We start from the raw sequence: 25,689 nt of genomic DNA, 5'->3' as shown, positions 1-25,689 counted from the left end.
CCCCCACCCCCAGTATCATGCTTGTCCATCTCCTCTTTCAGTGTCCCATGAGCACAGATCCATCTACACTAGCATTGGTCACTGAGCTTGTTGCATCAAGGGAATGTGTTGTGAACAAGTCACATCAGCAATGTGGTGAAAGTAAAGTTCTGTCCTAGTTAGAAAGGGCTCTTTCCTGTCTCACGGCTCATAGACTCATGGTTTGGGTTGGAAAGGACCTTCAAAGGTCATCTATTCCAACCCCCTGAAATGAGCTGGATGGCTCTTCCTCTTCCACTTAAGGGTGAGGAAATATCTGAGCACCAGTGAGGGAAATTGTGAGGTTTATGTCATTTTGGCTAAATCTGTCCATAGACTCCATAGAGTTCAATGGACGGACCCATGCCCAGTCTCAGGCTGCCCTCAGCACTCACTGTTCACAAACTCTTGCTCCTCTGGGGTGATGATACTGCTCAGGTGGGCTTGATGTTGTCGGCATCTGGCCTCTGCATCCATCCAAGTCTCCCTGTCTTCAAAGTGCCTATAGCAGTGGCCTTGGAACTTGGTCCAGCCTTCCTCACAGTTTTCCTGGTCTGAAACACACAAAGGAGGGATGAAAAGGAGTTGGTGCATGGTCTGGAAGCCTTCCAACTCACCTCTTAGCAGTTCGTGCTCTCATGGCATGGGACAACACACGGTTGCTTCCACTAAAAAACAAACCCTGACACTGTTGCCTGTGGGAAATCCTAGGGAAAATTACCAGAAGGCATCCGAAGCAGACACAGAGAGGGGAGCCTGTGCTGAAGACCCAATGTGTGCAGTAATGTGACCAGTGCTACTAGAAAAATTGAATGATACAAACTTATTCCTGAGCAATTCAATCCCTGTATCATGTTCCTGGACCCTGGTTTTGAGGAACTGACAAAGCAGGAATCTTTCACTTCCACTTGTACAGAGTTTTCTTGCTTTGGAAAGACTCCAAAACCTGAGTCCAGATGCCCAGAATCAATATGTATGTATTGAAAATGAAAGAGGGGAGGAGAGCCCAGGTTTGGGTGGTTGCATTGCTTAGTGTTGTTCTGTGGCTCTGGAGGAGAAGCAAGCCTACCAAGAGAGGAGAAAAAAGGATCCAGGAACTTACCATGATGGAAAGTGAAATCTCAAGGAAAAAGCTTGGAAGCTGCTAAAGTGTAGAAAGTTCAGGACACCTCTTACCATCTAAGAAACACTAAAGAGTTGAATCCATTAATTAGGGAAAATAAGGGAAAACAAGTTGGGGAAAGCAAAGGCAAAGGGGGAAACCACCAGAAAAGGCTCCCAGTCAATGCAAAACACTACACATGCTCCATATGGCTGAAGGAAATGAAATCTATTTAACCTCAGCCTTTCAGATGCCCAATTTACCATCCCTCAGGCACTTGTCATTCTTGGAATGGAAGCCTTTAATGAGTCCTCACACTTCTTTGCCTTTCCAGTAAGGTTTTCTGTACTCAGTTCCTTTCTTCTTTGTTAAACTTGTTAGGTCAAAGCACTTGTCACCTTCTATCAGACTAATCCACCCTCCTGGTGTTCTTCCAGCTGGAGACTGCAGAGGCTTCTTAGATGTTGGAAGGGTTTGTAGTTAGTTGAGGCACTAAAAACATTTCCTGCCTTCTTCAACAGATGAAATTGATTATCTGGAACTAGCTGAACCTCTAAGGATTCTTGGTCCTTACAGGCAGATTGCTTACACAAGGCGAGCGGAGAACACGCTCTGTCTTTTGAGATTTAAGCCTTTTCCAGCAGCATGAACACCACACGCCTTGTCATCACAGCCTGGGGATAGGACAGCGCATGGCACAGAACTTCAGTGGGACATTTCCTAGGAGAGAGGCCACTCTTTCCTACAGCGCTGTTACTTATGAGGAAATATGAGGGCAATCATCTTGGAAAAGGATGATGACAAACTTGTTCCCTGGTAGGGACACTGCCATGGTGATGAGGACTGCTGCATGTACAGGTAGCAGAGCTCAACTATGATGTCCTGCTGTTCATGGACACCAACAGAAAGGACGATTGCCTCATAGGAACAATGAAGATTTACATTCCCCACTGAATTCAGGGCACTGGCTTCCTCTTGCACCTCCCAGGCTGCAGCCCACAGGCATCATGAGCCCATAAATCAGAGAAAAGATGAAATTCATTCTGACTCGGACCAAAAGAGATTATAAGCAGCTGCAGGGTGGAAAGTCTCATGTTGGGTTACAGGGATCTTCAACAGCAGGTGGCAGGGACAGGTAAATCAGGGGCTAATTAGACTGCATTAGGAAATTGATGTTAAGGCAGCACAGTTCCTGCCCAGATGGTCCAGTCACCCTGAGCTGCCTTCTTATGGTTTACTCCATATGCTCATATTGGAAGCAGAAAGAGAGATGAAGAGAAAGGGGAGAAGGAAATCCAATATATATTATCATTACTCATGCCAAGGTGAAGACACTGCTACCTTATTTCTCACGTTTGAGCAAGACAGGAGAGCTTCCTCCCCTCAGCTAAGGTGATGCAAGTTTGGACTTTTACCAGCTTTAAGAAAAAAACCCACAAATCTTTTTCTTTCTCTGTAGAAACAAGCAGAAGTATTAGTGTAGGTCTAGTTTTGATAGGAAAAGAGGTCACTTGGTGTTTTCTCAAAGTTACACATTCCCCTCTGATTTGCCACAGGAAGCCATGCTGAAGAGATGACAAAAATGTCAAATTGGTGGAGATTCCTGGAGTGAATGAGGCGTCTCTCAGCCGAATCTTCACAGCGAGAAATGCAATCATTTTCCATGGCTCAGTTGAACCATCCTTCCATGAAATTTCCAGTCCAGCAGAGAAAGTTTGCCTAGAGTGAAGATGTACTCAGATGTACGGATGTTCCCTACTGTTACAGATGAACAGAAAGACCCACGGCTCAAAGAGAGAGCAACTTCTGTGATGAACATTGTATGGAGCTTCACTAGAGAAACTTAAAGAGAAAGCTGAAGAAGACACCAGAAGCTCCTGCTTAGGAACCTTAGAGGACATGGTGCTGTGATGAATGAACTAATCAAAATACATAAACACAAGCCTGAAAGCCTTTTCCTTAGTGTATTTTAAGCTGCTGTTAGTGGTTAGCTTGCTGAGATGAGGGCAGTGCTGATGGGAGCACTGGGGGTCACCTTTTTGGGGGAAGAAGGTGATGTGGCAGTTAGTAAGATTAGCTGAAGCCAGGAAGGCCGTACCGATCTCACACAGGTCCCCTCCGTAGCTGGGAAGGCATAAGCATTTGAAAGAGTCGATGCCATCAACGCAGGTAGCTCCATTCAGACAGGGGCTTGAGTGGCACTCATCAGTGTCTGCAAGAAATCAAGGGCTTCCATTAGGGCAGACAACTCCACCAACAGGAGAACTTGCTTCCTCGCTTGTTTAGGAAGGAACATCAGTCGGTTTTGGGGAACCTGGGAGTTGCAAGGGTCTTATTTTAAAACATACTGCTGCTGCTGGAAGAATGAAGGCAAGAGACCCAGCCCACCCTACAAGGAAGACATTGGTTTTTGGTCACTTGATGGTTGAACACCACTCGGAAGATAGCACAAACTCAGCAAGATGAATCTAATACACAGCACTCAGCTGTGATAACTCCTCCTTGTCTGCTGTCTGCCTGATGCATCGAACATGCAAACTTTTGTCTGTGTCTCCACCAGCTATGGGTCTACAAAGAAGAATGTGGAATTCTCGTAAGTGATGGAAACATCCTGAGATATATCTCTGTCTCCTAAAGGCCTTCCTGGTTGCCAATGCTCACTATCAGTTTCTTCCTGACTGTAATTTAGATGAAGTTCCAGGGTAAGAAATCTCTTCTCAGTGAAGATGAAGAAAGTGCAGAGAAGAAAAGAAGCAGGTTCAGACAACCTCAGCTTTTTCCCTTTGAGGATTTTAAGCCTAGCTTAAGGTGTCTCTTCCTTGAAGAGTACTGGAGCTCAGCACCATTTTCTCCAGACTTGTCCCAGCTGTGTGCTGACTTGCTTGTGATGGGGCTGGAAGAAGTTGGTACATCTTTTACAGCTGTAGATTCCATCTTGGTGAAGGAAACTACCCTTAGTTTCCAATCTAGATGGAACAGCCCTTGAGGTCCTTTTTGCTTTTCTGGAGATTGAAAAGAGATGTTGGTATGTGAAGAGCTTGGCCCCCAGCTCTCCGATGTTTCTCAACTAGCTAATTAGCAAAAGCCTGGGTAGTAAATTACACCATCTGGTAGCACTTCCATTTCCCTGGCAGATCCTTATGAGCATAGATGCTCTGAAGAAGGCCACAGGTAGCCAGTTGGTATCTATATATTGTAAAATCTAGCTTGTGCTGGAAGTAAAAGCTCTTCTCCCACTCTCTCTCCAAGCTGAACCTTAATCCTACTTATTGAGCTTTGGAATCAGAAGAAGAATCATTCAGAATGGAAACATTTCAGAGGCATTCAGCTCAGAAACAAGGAGGAAGACTGAGGAAGAAAGTGGGAGCACATCCACCCAGGGTAGGTTAAATGATGACAGGTTAGATCTTCATGCGAGACATTTCTCTCTTTCACACTCAGAAGAAACGTAAAGGCTTTATGAGTTCCAATTAACACTCCATGCTCTTCTTGTGGATGAGAGGGGTTAGTGAGGAAACATTCCGAGACACTAAACATGCTGACTATGGAAATGCCAGAGGAGAACAGCAACTCCCCAGGGTCTGTGTTCGTGTTCTGGTTGGGGTATATTTGATCTGATGTCTCCTTGCAGAGCCATGGCCCAGCTGCTCTGTGTCCTCAGACATACAAGAGCAGATGTGTGTTATACCCCACGTAACTGTCTAGTCCCTTTGTGGCCAATGTCTGATATGACAACAAAAAGCTGACATATTCTGTAACATGCCTAAGTGATGGAGAAAATCCTTTTGTGCTTTGGAGCAAGAAGAATGGCATCTTTGTTCTAGGCTGTATTGCTGAGAGCAATGCAGGTTTTCCTCCAGTGGCTGATGAACATCTTACTCCAGTTTTGCAGTTTTTCCTCTGGATTGCCCTTCTAAATACTGATGAATGCGTTCTGGACTTCTTTGTTCACTGCAACATGAAGAGATCTCCTGTTTTTATGACACTAATAAATACTTAGAGACTTTCCAGAACAAAATAGAGGTCACAGGCTTGGTAGAATAGAGAAGCTAAATGTGACTATTGCTTGTGAGTCACACTTGGAGTTCCTGTATGATAGAGAGCATAAAGGAAAATGAGGTATCCTGAGGGATGATTACAACTCCAAAGGCCTCTTGGGCTTTCCAACAGCAGTGGCAGCAGAAGTTCATGTTGATTCCAATGTTCTCCAGCTGAACAAGTAAGGAAAGGCTCTCTTTGTCTGCTAGGCTCCATGAAGTGAAATGCATGCTGTATAAGTGGAACAAAGCACATATGAGAGCTAAAGCAGAACGTTTAGCAGGGAATAATGAGTCTTCGGCTGTCTTCAACCCTGTGGACTAAATCTTTGTGTCCAGGATCTCTTCTGAGATGCAGCAGACCCACTGTGAGTTGCCATCCCTGGTCTCAGGCAAAGTCATTGCCCCAGATTGCCAGCTGGAAAAGAATTTCCCTTTGCAGATATTGTATATAATATGATTGCACATATTATATATACCGCAAAAAATCTGTGCATGTAATATATATGTTATATAACTCTCCATATATAAGCATATATATTCTTATATATGGCACATAACGGGTGCGTACTTGTAGGTAGTGTTGTTAAAAACAGACAACAAATACAAGTGAGACACAGACAGGTTTTCTTTCCAGAAGTGTGCTGCAAATGGCTGGAGAGAAGATGTTTTAAACACATGAAGATCATAAATACCAAACTCCCCTCTTCTGCCTGTCGGGCTGTTGGGGCAGTGACCCAGCCTCCATCTGGAGGATCACCTCAGCAAGCTGATATCAGGAAACTCAAATGTATCTGCCAGGCTGGAGGAAGCATTGCTGATTCTGATCCTCCCAGAAAATCCGGGTCTTGGAGGTCTTTTAGAGAAGTAAGTTCTAAACAGTAAAATCAACAGTTCTGTTGTCTCTGGAAAACCTGGCAAGCTGGTTTCTAGGTGTTTCTAGGATATCGCATCTAAGCCATAGGATTTATGGGAAGTGAGAACTCTAGTAAAACAAAATAAATCCCATCTATCATGCAATGCATGGCTATTTTCTTCTTAACCATTTACATGTCTACTACCACATTGCTTAGGGCCAGATGAGGTTAGTAAACCACTGTACAACTCTTCAGCCAGCTAACAAACCTGCGGCACACTAAGTGTGTTTTGTGCAGCATTGAGCAAGCCCTTACGTCCACAGCACCAGCTGCCAGGTACCTTGACACACAAGGATCTTATGCAGAAGGGAGCTATTTATTTGCTTGGGTGAGCAGTCATTCAAAGTCAGCGCTGCTTTGAGATGCCCTTCAAGTGCTTATCAACAGACAAGACAACTGCTATTATTACCCAGTGCTAACAAAGAACAAGCGATGCGGCATGGAGTGCAGAACAGAGGCAGCCCTCACTTTCAAGAGCTGCAGCTCTAAAACAGAGACAGGGGAGAAAATGCCTTACAGTGGCAAGAATAGGAAGCTCATTTCAAACATATTATTAACTCACTTCTTGAGGATAATGAAAAACTAGCAGCTCTCTAGAAGACAATTCGTACCACAGTTAATATCGCCCAGAAGTTGCAAAAGATCATTCAAATCTATTGTCACAACCGTTGCTATTTTTTGCTGCTAACAAGACCCAAGATATTTGGATATTTTCTTTTGGATATTTTCTCTTTTTTTTAATAAAACAATTAAAATATTCACTGTAACCCAGGTCTTGCACCTGGAAGATGTAAAGTGCTGGCTGGAGAAAGCAAGGAGAGTTACACAGTTACTTTGAACTTTGAACTTGTTTCACCATTTTCTGTCTAAGATTTCTTTCACATTGCCAGATCAACACTATATTTAGTCAGAAACTGTTTCCTTTTTGTGCAACTTAACACAAGTATTCTCCCAATGCCTTTGAAAACAATCTGCTGTACTGGATCATGGAAATTGGAAAGAGAAATCCTTTAGAAATGCAAGAGAAATGGATTGGCCCTGGCTTTGCTCAGAGGGCAAATGGCAGCGAAAGTGAACACGCAGTGTCAGTGGTGAAAAGGAAATGCTTTGAAAATCCTTTATCCCAAGCTAAGAAGACAATACTAGGAACAGTGCTAACACTTCTTAAAACAATACAGTCTGTGCATTTGTCTTGATGGCAGCCTGCATGGAAGAGAGCAAGAACACCCATTAAAGTAGGTCAGCTTTGCACTTAAAATATCTATGAAGGAGAAGCAGCTTGTGAACAGAGAGGATGCCATTGCTATCGCCCAAACCCTGAACAAATGGCATAGTCTCTCTGTAACTGTTTTAGAAATATACCCTAGGATTTAAACTCAGTTTTGCCCTGCAGAGAGAAAAAGGTAAGACAGAAAGGCAAGGCACTTTTAGGTTGTCAAACAGTCCCTGTTGTGCCCATCACCCTTTTTTATAGGCTTCCTTGTAAGTGCAATTATCCAAACAGGGAATCGGGAACCAGACAGGTAATTATCTTTGGGAAGAAAAAAAAGCTAGGTGCAAACTAAATTTGCTTTTCAGAGGCTCCTGGGAAGTTTGAATTGATGATCTGATAGCTCAGACGGTGAGGAAAAACATTGGAGCAATTGTAGGGTGACTCCAACAAGAAAAGAATAAGAGGAGTTGGGGGAAATAGTTCTCTCTCATTTTATGTAAAAGGAGAGTATTGAATATCACAGCCAGCATGTGAATTATGATGAGTAATTAAGTCATTAAAATAATTAACTACAATAATTAAACTAAAACCTTCATGCAGCAGAAGGGGCAGGTGCTCCTACAGCCTTCTAAAGTTACATTTACCTGGAGAATAGCAGACTTCTAGGAGAACCTTTTGATCTGCTGGGACCTTCAATTTATCCAACACTGTCATAGAAGAAGAGCTCAGGAAATTTGGACATCTCTGCCTTCAAATATTATGTGTGGAAGTAAACTGAAATGTACATAACACAGTCCAGGACTGCAGTTACCTTTCAGAGAGAGGGTTTAATTAAGCTAATAAACCTCTAATGCAAAATAGTGCATCCAGGTGCCATCAAATCATTTGGTTAGCCACAAGTGGTGTGCGCTTTGCTTGTCTCTCAAGCAGGACTGTTATCTCCATGTCCTTCTTAGGAGCATAGTCTTCATTCCTTTCAATAATGTCTCATATCATAGTAGGTGAGACATTATGAATCAGGTGAATGCTTTCAAGACTTCCCTTCTGGGTTGATCTCTGGACCAACAAAACTCTATCCCTCAGACTTCCAGGGTATGAAGAAAGAGGAAAGCCCATCAAGACCTTTCCTCGTTTGGATTCTAACCTTTAGCTGTATCAGGGCCATAGGCAGCAGACCTCATGAACTCGTTTCACCAGAGACAAGCAAAACTTAACATAAGTAACTGCCATTTCAGCACATTTCTCTTCTCCCCCTAACTTGAGTGAAGTTTTTAAGGCATTGACTGGTCAGAGAGCTCCAAACCACAGCCTTCCAATGCAGCGCCAGCATGCTTTTTTCAACTAATAATTATTTGTCTTCCAATGTTACAAGCAGCAAAAAGAGCTGCTGAATTGGCAAAACTCTGGATGGAGAAGCCAAGCCTATGGACTATTCTTGAAGCTTGTGGGGCTCCTGTTCTCATGGGGGAATCAAACTGCTGACTAAAGACATATGCATGCATAGCCTTCAATTTGGTTAAATACTAAAAAAATACTGGCACTCCAAGTGTTAATTTTCAGTCTTCTTGTGCTTCTGGCTTTTAGAGAAAAGTAGAGGCTACAGCAGAGCAAAAAACACCATTCTTCTGTAATCATCCCACTAAAAAGACTGCTAGACCTAACTGGAACCCTTCAATGATGGGACAAGAGGACAACAGCCTCACGTCTTCCTGCTCCTCACTAGCTGAATGAGTGCTTCAATGCTAGTTAAAATTAACTGCACTTAATGGGCATCTGTTACACGCTTCAAACTCTGAGCACAGCACAAGGCACAGATTCTAGAACTGATCCTTTTGCAAGAACTGGGAGGCTTCAGGTGGAAAGGCAGCCTCAACATGAGAAATAGCACTTCAGGCTCCAGCCTGTGGTTCTTTTCCTTGTAGGCTTTCCATGTTCACAATCCCCAGAGCACTGTAAAAAGGGTAACGACCCAAAAAAGGAAATCTGTGATTATTTTTCTCCCCCTTTTTTTTTTCCTTCTTTTGCCATCACTTTGCTCTATTTCTCTGGAAATGGCCTTGCCAGTTCATGGCCAATACACTTCTTGCCACCTGGATGAGTTTCCTTCAGTCCCTGACTGCATTTAACCCTACAGGGACACTGTAGTAAAGAAACCTGCCAATAAAAAGAGATGTTTTACCCTAGAATATCTTCCCTAGGGGGAGCACCATCCTCACACGTGTACTCAAGCCCATCTCTAGTTTATATAAAGAGCCTACAGTTAAACTTCAGTCGTCACTTACCTCTCCCTGTCACCTGCTAAGAAACCCCAGCTGCTACATCATCATCCCCATCACTTACAAATACACAGAGTGTTCCAATTTCAGAACATTTCTCAAGCTTCTTCACACATGAGCTGCCGAACACATGGTTTTCTTTCCAAATACTTCACGAGAATGTTGGCTAACAAATGCTCCCAAGAATCTGGCAATCGCCTTGTGGGTAATTTATAAAAAGAAAAAGCAGTGAAATAAAACCCTACTTTGGGGCCAATATTTCTCGTTTTTTTGTTGGGCTTTTTTTTTTTTTTTTGCTGAGCCTCACTGGCTGGTTTCCTCCTTTTTCCTCAACCCTGCCTTTGCTGGCTTGTTTTTATGTCCAGGATTGGATGTGGCAGTGAGCATGGCCCAAAAGCAGAGCACATTGGTTGTGGAAAGAAGGCTTTTAGGTGCGTAAATCCTACAGCACCCTGCCAAGCCCTGGATGCAGTGCCAGGCATCCAGCAATGACCCCGTTGACTTGCCCTCATCCGCTCCTGCAGTATCCTCTGCTCAGCAGAGGCAGACAGGACCTCAAATGTGTTATGAGCAGGACTGAACAAAGGTTTGTGATTACCTGTTTTCTCAGAGGGAGAGAAGCAATGCAGAGAGAAACGTAGTGACTCATTTGGAACACTTTGGGGATGGAAATGATGTTAGAAACCAGACTGAGCTGCACAAAGCCCTGCATTTACAGACACTTACTGAGTCCAGAGCTACCCATGCTGAATGGTGTAAATTAACCCAAAAGCAGCAGTTCATGAGGAAATGGAGGAAGGGAGTGGAATTAATATTACTTTTGTTAAAAGGAACTGAACAAATCTCTTTACTTGTACATTTTATACCATGCTTAAGCAACTGTCCCACATGAAGGTGTAACCCCTTGGGAACTGAGCATATGTAAGACCTTCATACAACAACACAAGCACTGATGGTTTTCAAACAGGAAACACAAGAACAGGCTGCTAATTGCAGCAGAGTGAAACCAAGCAGTGGCCAGGGATGTTGCGGGGCTCCTCTTCTACCAAGAAGCAGCCACCAGCAGGCACAACAACATCCTATCTTGTTTTCTTCTCATTGCAGTATCCCAGTGCCTCCACAGCCTGTGAACACTGCTTGAGGGATGCTTGTCAGAAAGCTGACAGCGTGTTTTCACCATAAATGGTTGCTCAGATTTGAATACTGTGTCTGTTTATACTTGGCAACAAGGGATCCTACCAAAGACAACACTAAAATACCAGAAAGGGTCAGGGTAGAAGGAAGGGCATTTGTCAGTGGAGCTGACAAAAGGTATCGATGTCCTGAGCATCGTCTTACACGTTCAGCCCATTCTAGCTGCAGAGAGCAGCCTAAGACAAACCAGAGGGTGGCCATGCCCTGTGCCAAAGGGATCGGAGCAGTTTGCTCAATGCAAACATTGCAGATGATGCTTAGAGCAGAAGTTTTTATCCCCAGCTGGCTTGCTTTGCCTCTTGCCCCTTGGCAATGCAAAGTTGCTGATGGCCAGCCTCCCACTCTGGATCAAGCACTATGAAACACTTGGGGATACAGGCAGCAAGTCAACACATCATGCGAAGAGAAACGAAACAGGACAGAGCCTTGCAGCCCATCTTATCCAACTTCCTGGCTGCATCCACAGCCAGGTTGGAATTCTCTGGTGGGTGGAGCTGTCTTTGCTCTTTATGTCCTTTCCACATAAAAGGAAAAAGATTGTTGTTTTCTCTGGAGTACAGCGATGCCTTAGAGCAAACTCAGAGGAGGTGTGAATGCCCCAGTGCTTTCCCAGATGTATTAGACCCAGGGATGTGGTCACAGTGGCTCTCAATGACCATTCACAGAATACTCTTTCTTAAACCCAGTAGGAAAGAGGGGAGAGCTCACTTACATCCCTATCACTTATGTGATGACTTGGGTACCCCAGGGGGCACAAGCAGAGGATGCCTCCATCATGTTCTGGGCAGGTGCCAGAGAAGTGGTGGAGTCACCATCTCTGGAGATATTTAAAACCTGTGTAGATGGGACATAGCTTAGTGGTGGACTTGGCAGTGCTGGGGTGAAGGTTGGACTCGGTGATCTTAAAGGTCTTTTCCAACCTAGATGATGCTATGATTCAACGAACACAACCCATGAAAAATTCCACATGTGTATGGCTTCCCACCACAGTACTGCTCTGCTCAAACCTGCTTCCGTGTTAATGCTGGCTGCTGCGGAAGAAGCAAGGAAAGTAACAGCTATGCCCCCTCCCTCCCTTCCTTCCCGAGCACATCCCTTCCATATGAGGAGACACAGTACCTTCTGTAGTGGGTCCTAATGTGTCTATTGCTTCTTGTGGGACTTGAGGCAGGGCAGCAGTAGCGGTGGCCAGCAGATGGGGATTGTCTAGAGCAACCGCTGCCTCCGTCTCTTGTCCTGACACCGCGGGAGGGGAGGGCTCTATTTCGAGCTGAGCTTCTTCAAGGTTCCTGGGTCCTTGTGTTGGTTCCACATCTGGAGCGCTGGTACTAATTACAATGTCTGGGACAGAGGCTTCCCCTGCAATTGAGTGCGTCACAGATCCAGATGTTGTGTCAGGAGTTTCCTTCTCAGGAGCACCAGTGGGCTCACTACTGGCCAAAGATGTGGCAGCTATGTCTATGTTAGCAGCTGTATCGATGTTAGCAGCAGGCAATGAAGATGCTTCTCCATTGGTTTCATGGACTGTGGATGTTTCTCTGCTGATTTCAGGAAATGCAGATGTTTCCCCACTGGTTTCGTGGACTGTAGATGTTTCTATGCTGGTCTCAGGAAATGCAGATGTTTCACCCCGGGCTTCTTGGTTTGTGGATGTTTCTATTCTGACTTCAGGGAACGCAGACGTTTCCCCACTTACTTCTTGAACTGTGGATGTTTCTATGATGATTTCAGGATAGGCAGATGTTTCACCCCTGGCTTCTTGACTCGTTGGTGTTTCTATGCTAATCCCAGGGAATGCAGATGTTTCCCCACTGATTTCATGGACTGTAGAAGTTTCTATTCTGATCTCGGGAAATGCAGGCGTTTCACCTCGGGCTTCTTGACTTGTGGATGTTTCTATTCTAATTTCAGGAAAGGCAGACGTTTCTTCACTGATTTCATGGACTGCTGAAGTTTCTATGCTAATTTCAGGAAAGGCAGAAGTTTCCCCACTAATATCACGGATCGTTGAAGTCTCTATGCTGATTTCAGGAAATGCAGATGTTTCCCCACTGATTTCGTGGACTGTTGATGTTTCTATGCTGATTTCAGGAAAGGCAGATGATTCCCCACTAGTCTCATGGACTGTGGATGTTTCTATACTGCTTTCAGGAGAGGCAGATGTTTCACCCCTGGCTTCTTGATTTGTGGATGTTTCTATTCTGATTTCAGGAAATGCAGAACTTTCTCCACTGATTTCATGGACTGTTGAAGTTTCTATGGTAATTTCAGGAAAGGCAGACGTTTCTCCACTGATTTCATGGACTGTTGAGGTTTGAATGCTGATTTCAGGAAAGGCAGATGTTTCCCCACTGGTTTCATGGACTGTGGATGTTTCTATGCTGATTTCAGGGTAAGCAGACGTCTCACCCCTGGCTTCTTGACTTGTAAACGTTTCTATTCTGATTTCAGGAAATGCAGACGTTTCCCCACTGATGTCTTGACTTGTGGATGTTTCTATTCTAATCTCAGGAAGTGCGGATGCTTCCCCACTGATTTCTTGTATTGTGGATGTTTCTGTGCTGCTTTCAGGAAACGCAGAGGTTTCCCCACTTACTTCTGGAGCAGTGGATGTTTCTATGATGATTTCAGGGTAGCCAGATGTTTCACCCCTGGCTTCTTGACTTGTGGATGTTTCTATGAACACTTCTGGAAATGCAGATGTTTCCCCACTGACTTCTGGGATTGTTGATGTTTCTATGCTAAATTCAGGAAAGGCAGACGTCTCCCCACTGGTTTCGTGAACTGTGGATGTTTCTATACTAGTTTCATGAAATGCAGATGTTTCACCACTGATTTCTTGAGTCGTGGATGTTTCTATACCAGTTTCAGGAAATGCAGGTGTCTCACCACTGATTTCATAAGCTGTTGATGTTTCTACACCACTTTCTGGCAATGCGGATGTTTCCCCACTTAGTTCACCAGATGCAGAGGCCTCACCACTTGGCCCAAAACCGTAGGGGAATGTGACGGCTGTTTCCCCACCCAGCTCCTGTGATACTGTTGGTCTTGTCACAACTTCTTCTAGATCAGAAGTGACCAAAGTGACTTCTGGAAGCCCTGAGGCCTCCCCACTAACGTCAGTCACTGCTGAAGACTGGCCACTTAGATCTGTGGTTCCAGGAGTGTCTCCAGTGATGTATGGAATCCCTGATAGCTCTCCGCTGAAGTCTCCCATCCCTGAAGGAAACCCACTGGTCTCCACGGCTCCAGACCCTTCTCCAGAGAGTCCTCTGTCTCCAGAGGAAAATCCACTGATCTCTATTACCCCAGACGGCCCTTCTCCCACCTCCTGTGCAACTGATGTCTGTGTTACAGCTTCTATCAAAGTCGTATCCACAAGAGAGACTGTGGGAAAGCCAGAGGTGAGTCCACTTCCCTCTCCAGACAGTAGCCCACTGGTGACATCGACTCCAGAGACTTCTCCACTGCTGTCAATGACTCCACTTTGGTGCCCGCTCATCTCGAACACTCCAGAAGCACTCCCACCAAAGTCCACGTGCCCGGAAGGCTCCCCACTGATGTCTGAGCTCCCGGATGCCATGCCTGATGCGTGTTCACCTCCTGAAGGCAACCCACTGATTTCCAAGATCTCTTTTGCTTCTGCTCCAGTAACTGAGGGGGCTGTGGTCACTTCTTCCAAACTGGCATCTACAAAGGTAATGCCTGAGGCCTCACCGCTTCCATCAGTACCAGAAGGAAGGCCACTTATGTCCACCAGACCACTGATCTCATGTGTTCCAGATGGTTCTCCACTGATATCCAGTCCTGAGGGCAACCCACTGAGCTCAAGCCCTCCAGAGGGCTCCCCACTGAGCTCAGACCTTCCAGAAGGCTCCCCACTGAGCTCAGACCTTCCAGAGGGCTCCCCACTGAGCTCAGGTACCCCAGAAGGTTCCCCACTGAGCTCAGGCCCTCCAGAGGGCTCCCCGCTGAGCTCTTCTCCCAGGGGTAAACCTTGGGCTCTGCCACTTGTGTCCCACTCAGCGGATGGGAACCCTGAGAGGTCTCCTTCACCGCTGACTCCAATGGATCCTTTTCCCTCCTCTCGCCGCTCCGGTGCTGTTGTTGCAACTTCCACCAATGTGGTATCCACAAGAGAGACAGTAGGAAAACCAGAGGCGAGTCCGCTTTCTTCTCCAGATGACATGCCACTGACTAGTTCAGTGCCAGCTGTTTCTCCACTAAATCCAAAAGGCAGCCCACTGCTTTCCACTCCAGATGGCATCCCACTAATCTCTGGTATCCTTGAAATAGACACTGATACATCTTCCTCTGCAGAAGATAAGCCACTGATGTCAACAGTACCAGAAGTCACACCACTCAGGTCCTCTGAGGGTAGCCCACTTTCTTCAGGTAGAAAGCCACTGGTATGCAGGTCTACTGATGGTAATCCACTTTCTCCAATCCCTGAGTGTTCTCCACCAACTCCAAAAACTCCAGAAGACGGTTCTCCGCTTGTATCCGGGACTCCGGATACCCAGCCAGATGCTGAAGATTCACCACTGACTTGATGCTCTCCAGACTCAGTCACCTCCCCTGACACTTCGCTGACAGAAGCATCCGTAGCTGTTTCCTCTGGTATTATGGTAGCAGGAGGAAAAGCAGATGGGGTCACTGAAACAGAAAGAGAAAACAAAGAGAGGAAGATAGGAAGATTATTTACTGAGCTGTTCTAAAAAGGCTATTAATTTCCTGATTGACCTTATCTCCATGCTGATACCTTTGAGGTAAAGGCAAAAAGTCCCATGTGCTTGCAGAAATAATTTGGTCCCTTCAAATTTGTTAATGAACATTGAGGATGCTGGCAACAGCCACACTAATTCTCAGGTGCCACAACCAAGCTACTGCTTCCTTGGAGATAACATTTGGAAGAGAAAAAGACTGGTGCTGCTCTAATCACGCTGCAGCTCTGTCCTTTGTAGAAGACATGACATGAGATCTGTTTCTAGCTTGCCACCCCAGAAACACAACAACATATTTTGTGAGGTGCTCTAGCAATGCTGCATGTGCCGGTCATTCATTCAGTCCTAGATAGAAGTTCAATAATACACGTGTAACTCCTGTGTGCACAGACTCAGCCTTTGCTAATATGGTGATAATTATTAAGATTTTGAGGAATTCCCCTTCAGCAAGGACACAGCCCATTTATTCTGTGGGTGTCCCAGCCCTGCAACACCAACCAAGAGTGACACAGGAGATGGGGAAGCTCTGACCCACCTGAGAGCAGCGACACATCGGTTGGGAACACCTCAGTCCCCCAGGCTGTCTGATTCTCAGGTTGAGTGGCAAACTCTGTCTCCACGGTCACCTCCTCCCCAGAGGGTACCCCCTCCACTCCAGGGATCACTTGGGTTGCCAGCACATCTTCAAAGAACGAGGTGACCCCTTCCTCCTCCGCAGGTGGCAGAGCTGGAACAGAAAGGAATTGGAGTGAGCTCCCTACAAGTCACAGTCCAGGATGCTGGTGCTTTCCCGACCTGGCACCCCAATATTCCCAACCTCCCTTGTGGAATGCCTTTCCCTGAGGAGACAGCTCTCCACACCCTCCAACGGGGGGAAGGTACCTCTGAAGCAGAAGGCGTGATGCCGGGACAGTGGGTCTGGAAAGCCCGTCTGGTTGTAGTGCTGGTAGATGGTTCTCACACCAGGCGCATCCCCTCCGCAGGCAGGACGGGGGCTCACAATGGGATAGCGGAGGCTGCCGTCGGCTAACCAGCCAGCATAGCATCTGTCCAGACCCTGCTTCCAGGCGGCGTGGAGCTGGCCAACAGAGGCCAGTGTGGCGTTTTGGCTCTCACAGTGCTGCTGAGCCTCTAGGAAGGTGAACTGCTCTGGCTGGGTTGCAAAGAACACCTCGCCTGAGGGATGGGAGAGGAAACAGGCGTGAGTCCCTGCATCCCGTCCATATGCATGCAGATGTGGAGGTGTGAAGCACGTTTTTGCTCCACAGCAGTGCCCATAGGAATGGGGAGAACGTACCCTTGAGCCTGTCAATGTAGCAGTACACATCATAGGTCTCTGAGGCTGGGCGCATGCCATACGACCGTACGCCCGGAGAGTTCTCTTTGTCTCCTACACAGTTACTTCGGGGGTTCACAATGGGATACCTACCAAAAGAAAAGGAGTTAACCCAAGGTCAACCTTATGTACCCTGGACTGAAGAACCTCAGTGTACCTGGGAGCAAGACACAAGCACTTCACTGTTAGGGGTGCTCAGAGACCCCAGCATGACTTGGAAACAAGCCCACTTACAGCTTGGGGCGATGAATGCAAAATTTACTTCTACATGTCAGGGAGCTCACCACTGCAGAATGGGTACACAGGTTAGGAACTGGGTAGGACAGGTTGAGAAGAACACATCTAATGGCCACTACATATCATGGCCTGGAGACAGCCTTAGGTCAGCAAAGCTTTAGATGCCCATGAGTAGAGCAGCAGGACAAGCCAGAGTAAATCCTCCGTTTCATGGGTAAGTAGTCATTTTGGGAGGTGTCTTCCCCACATCAGTACCTGACCGTCTGGTCCCGCAGCCAGCCGGCATCACACTGGTCAAACCCAGCCTCGTAGGCAGCCTGGAGCTGTTCTGGAGTGGCGATAACAGCGTTGTTCTCCAGGCAGGCCTCCTGGGCTTGGACGAAGGAGAAGGCGTATCTGCTGGTGCCAGCACGGTAGTGAAACACCACACCTGGGAGAGGAGATGCTGTGGTGAGACAATAGGTACGGGACCCCCCCATACCAAGATGTGTGACCAGAAAGTGTCTTCCCAACAGCAGTGCAGGGACCAGTGCCTGACAACCCTGCTTTGATGGAGATACCTCATTCATTTAGCTCCACTGCCATATTCTGGGAATCTTCTTAGCCTTCCTCTAGGCTCTTCCTACCTTGGCTTTCCCCTTTCTTGGGGGCAGATGCACATGGGAGCACAGTGTGATCACTGCAGCTCCAAGCATCAGCAGGCTAGGTCCTTTTCAGCCCATGATGGGGAGGCTCGCATCCTCCTCCTCACCCCTCCTTGTCATACTGCAATAGATGTACTCAGCCTATCCTTGACCCCAAACAGGCCTGCACATCCCCAGGGACTTTGTGATAGCAGAAGCTCAGGCTGTTTTCAGCTGAATGGTTACCCCAAAGATAAACCGGCCTTCAGGCTTCTCATTCCTGGTGACTTACCCGTGGGGGAGATGGGCTGCTCGGGGAGGAGACCAACACCGGGCGCTGCTGTCACTTGCACGAGCTGATCTTCCACTGTGAACACTGAAGCGGGCTCCAGCCCTGGTGTGGCTGTCACCCCCAGGGCCTCTTCCACCGTGCTCACCTCTGCCGCTTCGGTGGTGATGGCAGTGCCTAAGGTGATGGCGGTGACCCCTTCAGGCACAGCCCACACCCCTGTGACATCCCCCCTGGTCACGTTCTCCTCCTCTGGGGCCTCTGTCTCTACTGTGACACCGGTGGCAAAGAGATCGGGCAGGACTGTGAAGCCCTCATAGAGCTCGGTGGCGGTGGGGGTGATGTCCATGGGCTCCAGCGTGGCGATGCTGCCGCGGGCCTCCTCCTCGGTGGCGTTGCGGGGCAGTGACAGCTCCACTTCGGTGCGGGTGACGGTCTGCACAGTGAAAGCGCTGCCCAGCTCGCTTCCAGTCTCGTCAATGAACTGCCCTGGCACCAGAGTCTCAACGTCATCCCCTGCACCAGGACACAAAGCAGAGATCAGAGAGGATGTGATCAATTTAGCCCCTGAGAACCTGGGTCTTTGCTGGCTCTGAGGGGAGCAGGGAAATCATGATGGTCTGATAGAAGGAATTGTTTCCTTGCTTCTGCTATTGCTTTCTACTACACCCCAGCACGAAGGGCATGTTCCTGAGTTGGAGGCAATGAGCCACCACATGCTCCGCAGCTGGTAAATCAGAGCGGACTTTCCTTGCTCTCCTTCCAGCTCTTCCAGGGAACACCTTGCCCATATTCAAGTCTGCACTGACCTCTAGTGCCTGCTGCAAGGAATTCAAGGTGGCCGGAGGGAGGGGGCGAAGCTTGGATAACCTCAAGAGGTCCGAGCCGTGGGAGAAAGACAACGGCAGAGAAGAGGGGTGGGTTACAGCACCACCTCTTGTACAGGTCAGGCATCCTTTCTGGATCTGCTTCCTACCTGAACACGAACAAAGGACCGAGTCCTTTGCCAAACCTGCTTTCATCCCCTCTTAAAACCAGCTTAAAGCAGCAAGATGTTAGCTCTGGCCAGGGAGACCCTGCTTCCTGATGCACTGCGCACTGCTCATCCCGCAGCTCCAGCGCACTCACCACTATAGCAGATGGCATCGTAGCGAGAGCTGGGGTGAGGGTACCCGGTCTGGTTGACGTACAGGTACACTGTGCGCACTCCCACCAGGTTCCCTCCGCAGTTGGGCCGTGCTCTGGAGATGGGGTAGCGGACGCTGCGATCGGCCAGCCAGCCGGCACTGCACACATCCATGCCGTCCTTCCAGGCCAGGTACAGCTCCCCGGTGGTGGCCAAACGGGCCCCCAGGCTGCGGCACTTGTCAAAAGCTTCTTGGAAGGTGAACTTCTCGGGGGCGGTGGCATAAAAGACTTTACCTGCAATCACAGCACCCGTTAGCACAGGACTGAGCTGTGCAATTTAATCCCAATTCCTTTGGTTTTCCCCTTCCCGCTCCTGAGAGTGTGGATAAGACGAAAAGCCCCATGTGTTACCGCTGAACTGCAACCCCATGTTGGTGACTGTCCAAATGAATACAGACATCTCAAACCAGCTGGAGCCACAGGGCAAGAGGAAGACAAAAGAAAATTTCAGTTCTGATGTGCTGAATATTCCAATGGATCCCCATCACAAGAGTGGGTGATGTGCACCTCAATGTCACACCCTCAAATGGATGACCAGAGATGCCATGGATTCATGTGGAGGTTAGACAGACTCCACCCTCTGTAATGCATTAGTCATTTGACATTAAAATTGTCCAAGGTCTAACAAAGAGACTGTAGAGAACATCTGGCCTTGCTGGGTATCTTTAACCTGTCTTGCCTCTAGACCCTTTGCCTTTCTATATTTACTGTTGTCCAGTCTAAGCATGATCAGAGCTTTGTCCTGTTTCTGCATCTAGTAACAATAAAAGCCCCAACTCACCTTGCATTTGCTCTGCATAGCAGTAAACATCATAGGTTTCATCTGGCTCACGGATGCCATAGGTCCTCACTCCTGGAAATTCATCCTTGTCACCATAGCAGCGCTCCCGGGGCCAGTGGATGGGGTACCTGGGTAAAGAGAGTGTAAGGAGTGAGGGGGGCAGAACCCTGGCAGCCACAGTGAGGCTAGGATGAAGCTGTGAAGCATAGCCCAGTGTGATGGGTTATGGCTTTTCCTGGGTTATGGGGAAGGGGAGGGATGATCTCCTGCCCTGCCCTCCCCATGATGGTCCCGAGCACAGCAGGACCACTGGCCAAAGATGTCAGGCCAAGGTATCTCCCAGTGAGGGGAGCGCTACAGTGGAGCCACACTGGTGCATTTGAGCATAGCATCATTTTGTTCAGGGAAGATGAAGGATCACGATTAAACCATTGCCCCCTCAGCTGTCAACACCAGCTGAGGAGGACAGTGGTCACCCTGCTTTCCTGCTACAGATTCCCCCCTGGCAGAAAATGATGGGCAATCTGCCAGCTCCCTCTGCACACCAACTACAACAGCTGCTCTTTAGCAGGTTTCTCAACCATTTTCAGTTGGTGTCTTCATTACAGAAGCCCTTCCCTGTGACCCTGCTGTGGCTTTCCCCTCACTGTTCCTTACCTGACAGTCTGATCAGCCAGCCAGCCAGCATCACACTGCTCGTACCCATCCTCATAGGCAGCTTGCAGCTGCTCAGGAGTAGCAATGACAGCGCTGTTCTGGATACAGGCCTGCTTTGCTTTCTCAAAGTTCAAGGTGTACCTTGTGGAGATGGCTCTGTAGTGGAATACGACGCCTGGAAAACACAACGGTTATCACTCACGTCTGCTGGAGAGCAACCACCCCCCCCCTTATAGAGAAGTTATGGATTTGGACAGATACTACATGTATCAACTAGAAACAATGGACTATTTATGCAGATTGCATTTGAGCATCCCAAGCCAAGGGTGACTTGACGGGCTCCTTTCACAGGACCTTGTGACCTAGGACAGAGACTGCTCTCCCATAGTGCTGTAGCAAAGTCATAGTGCATTAAAAACCAGTACCTGAATAGTAGTGTGAACAGTGGGGTCAAACCCATTGCCCAGAACACATTGCTAATGTCACCATCGGGTCTCAATGCTTTCGTGACACAGCTCTGTGCAGCGTTCTAAGTGCAGGGTTCAGAAAACAGCCAGTGGGGCAGAGCAGGGACTGTGAAGGCTGTCACCTCCCAAGGTTCTGCTCAGGACCAAGGGTGCAGGGTGTCAACCACTGTGCACAAACACCCAGGAAACAATAACAAGAGGTAAATATACTGAAAATCTCCAGACCTGCTCCAAAATATGTATTTTATAGAAGATGGCTATTGGTACGCTCTGGTCTGGCATGAGCGGGCTTTAAGTCAAGTGGAATATTCACCAGGAGGCAATGGGGAGCTCCCAGCCTCTTCTGTCAGACACAAGCTTCACTGCACGTGAGCAGCAGAGACCTGCCACTTAACTGCTGTAGTGGGAGCTGTCTCTGTCCTACTCTGAAAGCAAAAGCCCTGATCAGGATGAGACTTGTAGGAAACTTATTATTTTATCCACCCATTACTAGGACAGGCTTTGTGAGATGATGGGAAAGGTTTTTCTAGAACAGCTGAGGGCATCCCATCTCCTAAAATGCTAGGAAGAAATAAAAGGTCTTGTAACAGCCCAGCTTCACCCCTCTGAGCAATAGCCCAGCGTGCCCAGCAGCATCTCTTGCCAAGGTTGTCGTCTTGTTGTCTCTGTAACTCACCTTCTGCCAGAAGAGTCATTTTATTGCCATATATTCTGCCATGAGTCACTTTACTGGTTTGTTTAGTCTGGTCCTAGCCTGCTAAAATAAATGACTGACCCATGGCTTCCACTCACTATCCCATTGCCTTATCTATGACCTGACTGAAAGGGTTTATGCCTATAGGGAGAGCAGTACCTCCTCTGCCTGTATATTTCTTCCCTCCTTTCTGCCTTGCTTTTCCTCGAGAGGCGAGAGCAAGGGCAGGATCTCACCTTTCACTATGACCTCTATTGTGTCTTGTCTGTCCTCAATCCCATACATCACTTCACAGCGATAAATCCCAGTGTGGTTGGATCTCAGGGCCTTGATTTCCAAAGTGGCATCAGTGGGGATGGCTGGGTAATTGGGCAAAGAGATCACCTCCCTGTACTCGGTGTTGAGCCGGATTTTCCCACCGGTAGCCACTAGCAAGACGACTTCGGTTCCATTGGAGTGCTTGCTCCATTTGATCCGTGGCGTTAGTAGAGCGCTGGTGTCCTGTTCCTCTGGGATGTTGAAGTAACACGGGATGTTCAGGGAGCTTCCCAGGATAACACGCAGGGGTGACTGCTCAGGTATCTTGACTTCCAGGCCATCACTACTGTCTGCCAATTCCCAAACAAAATAATGCTTACATCAATAATGAATATAATCCCAAATATCCAGTGTTTCCATGTGCTCCAATGCCTGTATTTGCTTTGCAAACCTGTACCTTCATATTCAGACGTAACCTCTTTGGCTTAGTCTGCTGAAAATAACTTTCAGAAAGGGAAGTTATAAGCAACCTTGTGCCATGGTTGCTTTGGGGATTTAGACCAGTGCTGGATGTGAGAATGAAGGGCTCTGCTGCAGTCCACACTGGCAGATCACACCTGATAGGGTTTAAAAAGCAGAATGCTGGAATTCCCTTATTTTCCCCATAAATCTGCCTTTTCCTGGAGCTACCTCTCTGGCTCTCAGTACAAGAGTAGTGAGAGGTTATGGCACAGTGGTCATCCCAACAGAGGAACAGCACATTGCTCAGTCCCGCTTTCCCTCAGCCCAAGGCACGTACCTGAGAGCTCCACAGAGGTGGCTGCGGTGATGACTTGCAAACACACAAACACTAATAGTAAAGTGGTCATAGTTTACCTGCAAGAAACAACACAGTGAGAAAGGACTTATGAGAGCTGTATGCTCAGAGGGAGCAGAGAGCTGTGGATGCTGCTGCAGGGCAGCGAGATGGTTTCGGTCACCCCTTAAGCCTCCTACATGTGGCAGTGAAAGCTGGTCCTTGGGGAAGAACGCTGTCTCAAAGTGCCTCTTGCTTCAGGAAATGAGTCTGAGACAAATAAGATGCTCTGTTATGTATGACAGACTGAAGAGTTATTATAGATCACTTATTATATTGCTCTGCCATTCTCTCTCTTGTGATTTGATCTTACCCGTGAAGCAGAAAGACAATTTTGTGACAGATATTCACTTACTCTGTATTTACTCAAAAGGGGCCATTACATCCACCAAGTCTTTGTCTTAGAGCAAGAGCTGCCCCTCACCAGCATCTCCCACTTAAATCAGCATTGGCTCTTAGGCCAGACGGTTGGATGCATTTTACATATCTTAAAATGCTCTGAAGGGAAATCTGCCCTCTACATGGGGGAAAAGGCAAAGTTTACAATGCTTTGGTCCAATACTCTTGCAGTGACAGCATACATAGCCTCAACTGCAAACGATACAACTCTGGGCTCTTAAATCCACCCTAAAAATATCCTCCTGAGTTCCCTCAATTAGCCAGAGCAACCTGCTCTTTCTGAAACCTTTAGGAAAGGAGAGGAGCATCCTGCTAACACTGGATGGCAGAAGCAATTTAGGGAGGACAACTAAATTAATCCTAACTGGATTATCATCCAGTGCAATATCATGAGATATTAGATGGCCACAAACACTCAGATTGGTTTGTATTTCAAATACAGACTGTGTCCTCCAGCAACACAGCATCGTCTGGCATCACATCTCAGCCCTGACTCAGAAGGACCGCACCTACTGAGTCACTGGTGTTTCCTGTGAGGTCACCTGTCCAAATACTGGCTGTTTAACTCCTATGATCTAGAAATATCCCAGCTGAGTGAGCACTGAGTATATGCCTATTGACCTTGCAGAAAGACATTAAGTGTCCTCACTGGCACAAGAAAAGGCCAAAAATAACCTCATCCTGTACAGCCCGGCATTAACCTTTTCACTTATGAAAGAATTGACCTCCATGCACTCATTCATTTTGACCTGACATATCACACAATCTTATCTTTGTGGAAGCTTCAGTTAATAGACACAGCTACACTGGCAGACAATAGGAGAGAACAGGGCTGGAACACATCAGCAGAGAAGACCAAATGGATTTATCTCAATTTCTGCTGTGTATGGAAATAAAGCATCAGGTAAGTGCCAACATCAGGGAGAAACCATGGAACTGTACATATGTTTGGGTGTCTCTCTGGTTAGGAATGATGTTTGCATAAGCAATGTATTATGAACCTCTTTGCAGCATGACAGTCGACTTCATTTTCCTCTACTGATGGCCAGTACCAACTCAACTACCATGATGCAGAAGAGGTCAAAGTGTTTGGCAGTCAGTAGATGGGTGAAGGCAGTGGGATGTGCTCCATAGGATGGGGTGGGGGGGGGCAATGAAGTGCCTTCTGCTCAACAGTAAGCAAGGAGAATTGGAAACACCATCTGCTATGGATGAACAGGCTGAAATCTGCTTGCCTAAACAGCCATACCAAAGAGTCCTTAAAGAGCTGGCTGAGTAAATTGCTGGCCCACTGATGTTCATTTATAATCTGTGCTGGAGCACTGGGACAGGTCCCAAATACTGAAACACTGTGCCAATAATCAGGCAAGATATACAACAATGAGCCTCAAATACACGCTAGTTTGACTGACATAAATTCCAGGCAAAATAATGAAAAATCAGATACAGGCTTCAAGTCATAACTCACTGAAGAAGAGGTGTAATATTAATCTTAGCTGAAGCACTTGTATACAAAGGAGGTGCTTCCAAACTTGATTTTATTAGTTGGCATGATTTTAAGTTTGTCTGATAAAGCTGCCTGCATGTCTGTAACATCATGTTATCAGATTTGGTAAGGTTTCACTTTCACAGGGTTCCATGATATGAAGATAACGCAGTGCCAGTAGTACATACATTAAAATAGTTCAGCAGAAGCCTAACTGCAGCTCTCTAGAAGAAGCCCTCTGATGTACATTGACATTGAAGGAGATATTTCTGTTGGGAGTCTACAGGGGTCAGTATTAGACCCAATGTGTTTCCAATTAGACTGTTTTAATAGAATCAGATATAAAATTATGCAAGGGACACAGAATGTGCCTGACAATGGGGTGTCATGTCCTAGAAGGCAGTCAATAAGGAAAGCTACTGCTATTATCCAACATAAAAACCCTCAGGAATACCTCTGTGCTACAGCGGTAAGCAGTGGGAAGATTTCACACACCTCTGGGTTGACGTGAGGATATCAGGAAAAGGTGATGCAGAATACATCCACTAGCAAGGATCTGAGGAAATGCTTTGTGAGGGGATGCTCAAAGTCTGAATGCAATTATTGCAACAAAAAAGGAAAAAAAAAGAAAGACTGGGAAGTGCACAAATATTGGTTCAAGCAGAAGCTGCTGGTGCTAAAGGGCCCATTAATCTAACAAAGTCATCAACAGAACTAATAGCTGAGAGCCACATGCCAAGTAAATTCACATGGGAAACAAAGCCCACATTTTACATAGGGGTGATGGATCATTGACACTCGTACCAAGGGGAGCAATAGAGCTTCTATCCCTCAGTAGCTTCAAATTCAAACTTGAAGGCTTTTTTGGAAGGTACTGCTTAGGCAAATGCAAGTTGATGGGCTTAGTACAGAGATAACTGGGTGAAGTTTAAAGTTA

General features: G+C 46.9%; 1 protein-coding gene across 2 annotated transcripts in view; it reads right to left on the bottom strand.

Annotated features, from left to right (window-relative positions):
* ACAN (aggrecan) overlaps positions 1 to 25,689 on the bottom strand; it is a 49,369-nt gene that overhangs the window by 3,715 nt on the left and 19,965 nt on the right. Inside the window, exons 2-14 of one of the 2 annotated variants that reach the window (XM_061446758.1) lie at positions 22,811 to 22,887; positions 21,990 to 22,361; positions 20,593 to 20,767; positions 19,936 to 20,063; positions 19,095 to 19,388; positions 17,970 to 18,482; positions 17,310 to 17,484; positions 16,779 to 16,906; positions 16,364 to 16,657; positions 16,017 to 16,208; positions 11,877 to 15,413; positions 3,219 to 3,332; positions 414 to 572 (exon numbers count right to left, since the gene is read on the bottom strand). In XM_061446758.1, coding sequence (XP_061302742.1) covers positions 414 to 572; positions 3,219 to 3,332; positions 11,877 to 15,413; positions 16,017 to 16,208; positions 16,364 to 16,657; positions 16,779 to 16,906; positions 17,310 to 17,484; positions 17,970 to 18,482; positions 19,095 to 19,388; positions 19,936 to 20,063; positions 20,593 to 20,767; positions 21,990 to 22,361; positions 22,811 to 22,880 — 6,151 coding nt within the window. In that variant the 5' untranslated portion in view covers positions 22,881 to 22,887. The remainder of the gene's footprint in view (positions 1 to 413; positions 573 to 3,218; positions 3,333 to 11,876; positions 15,414 to 16,016; positions 16,209 to 16,363; positions 16,658 to 16,778; positions 16,907 to 17,309; positions 17,485 to 17,969; positions 18,483 to 19,094; positions 19,389 to 19,935; positions 20,064 to 20,592; positions 20,768 to 21,989; positions 22,362 to 22,810; positions 22,888 to 25,689) is intronic. The other variant, XM_061446757.1, reaches the window with a different exon arrangement.

Source organism: Pezoporus flaviventris, unplaced genomic scaffold (assembly GCF_033815535.1).
Source record: "Pezoporus flaviventris isolate CSIRO_AGI_PZ_B2104156 unplaced genomic scaffold, CSIRO_AGI_Pfla_v1 ptg000006l, whole genome shotgun sequence".
NCBI classification, from domain to species: Eukaryota; Metazoa; Chordata; class Aves; order Psittaciformes; family Psittacidae; genus Pezoporus; species Pezoporus flaviventris.
This window is presented reverse-complemented; position numbering and strand designations above follow the sequence as displayed.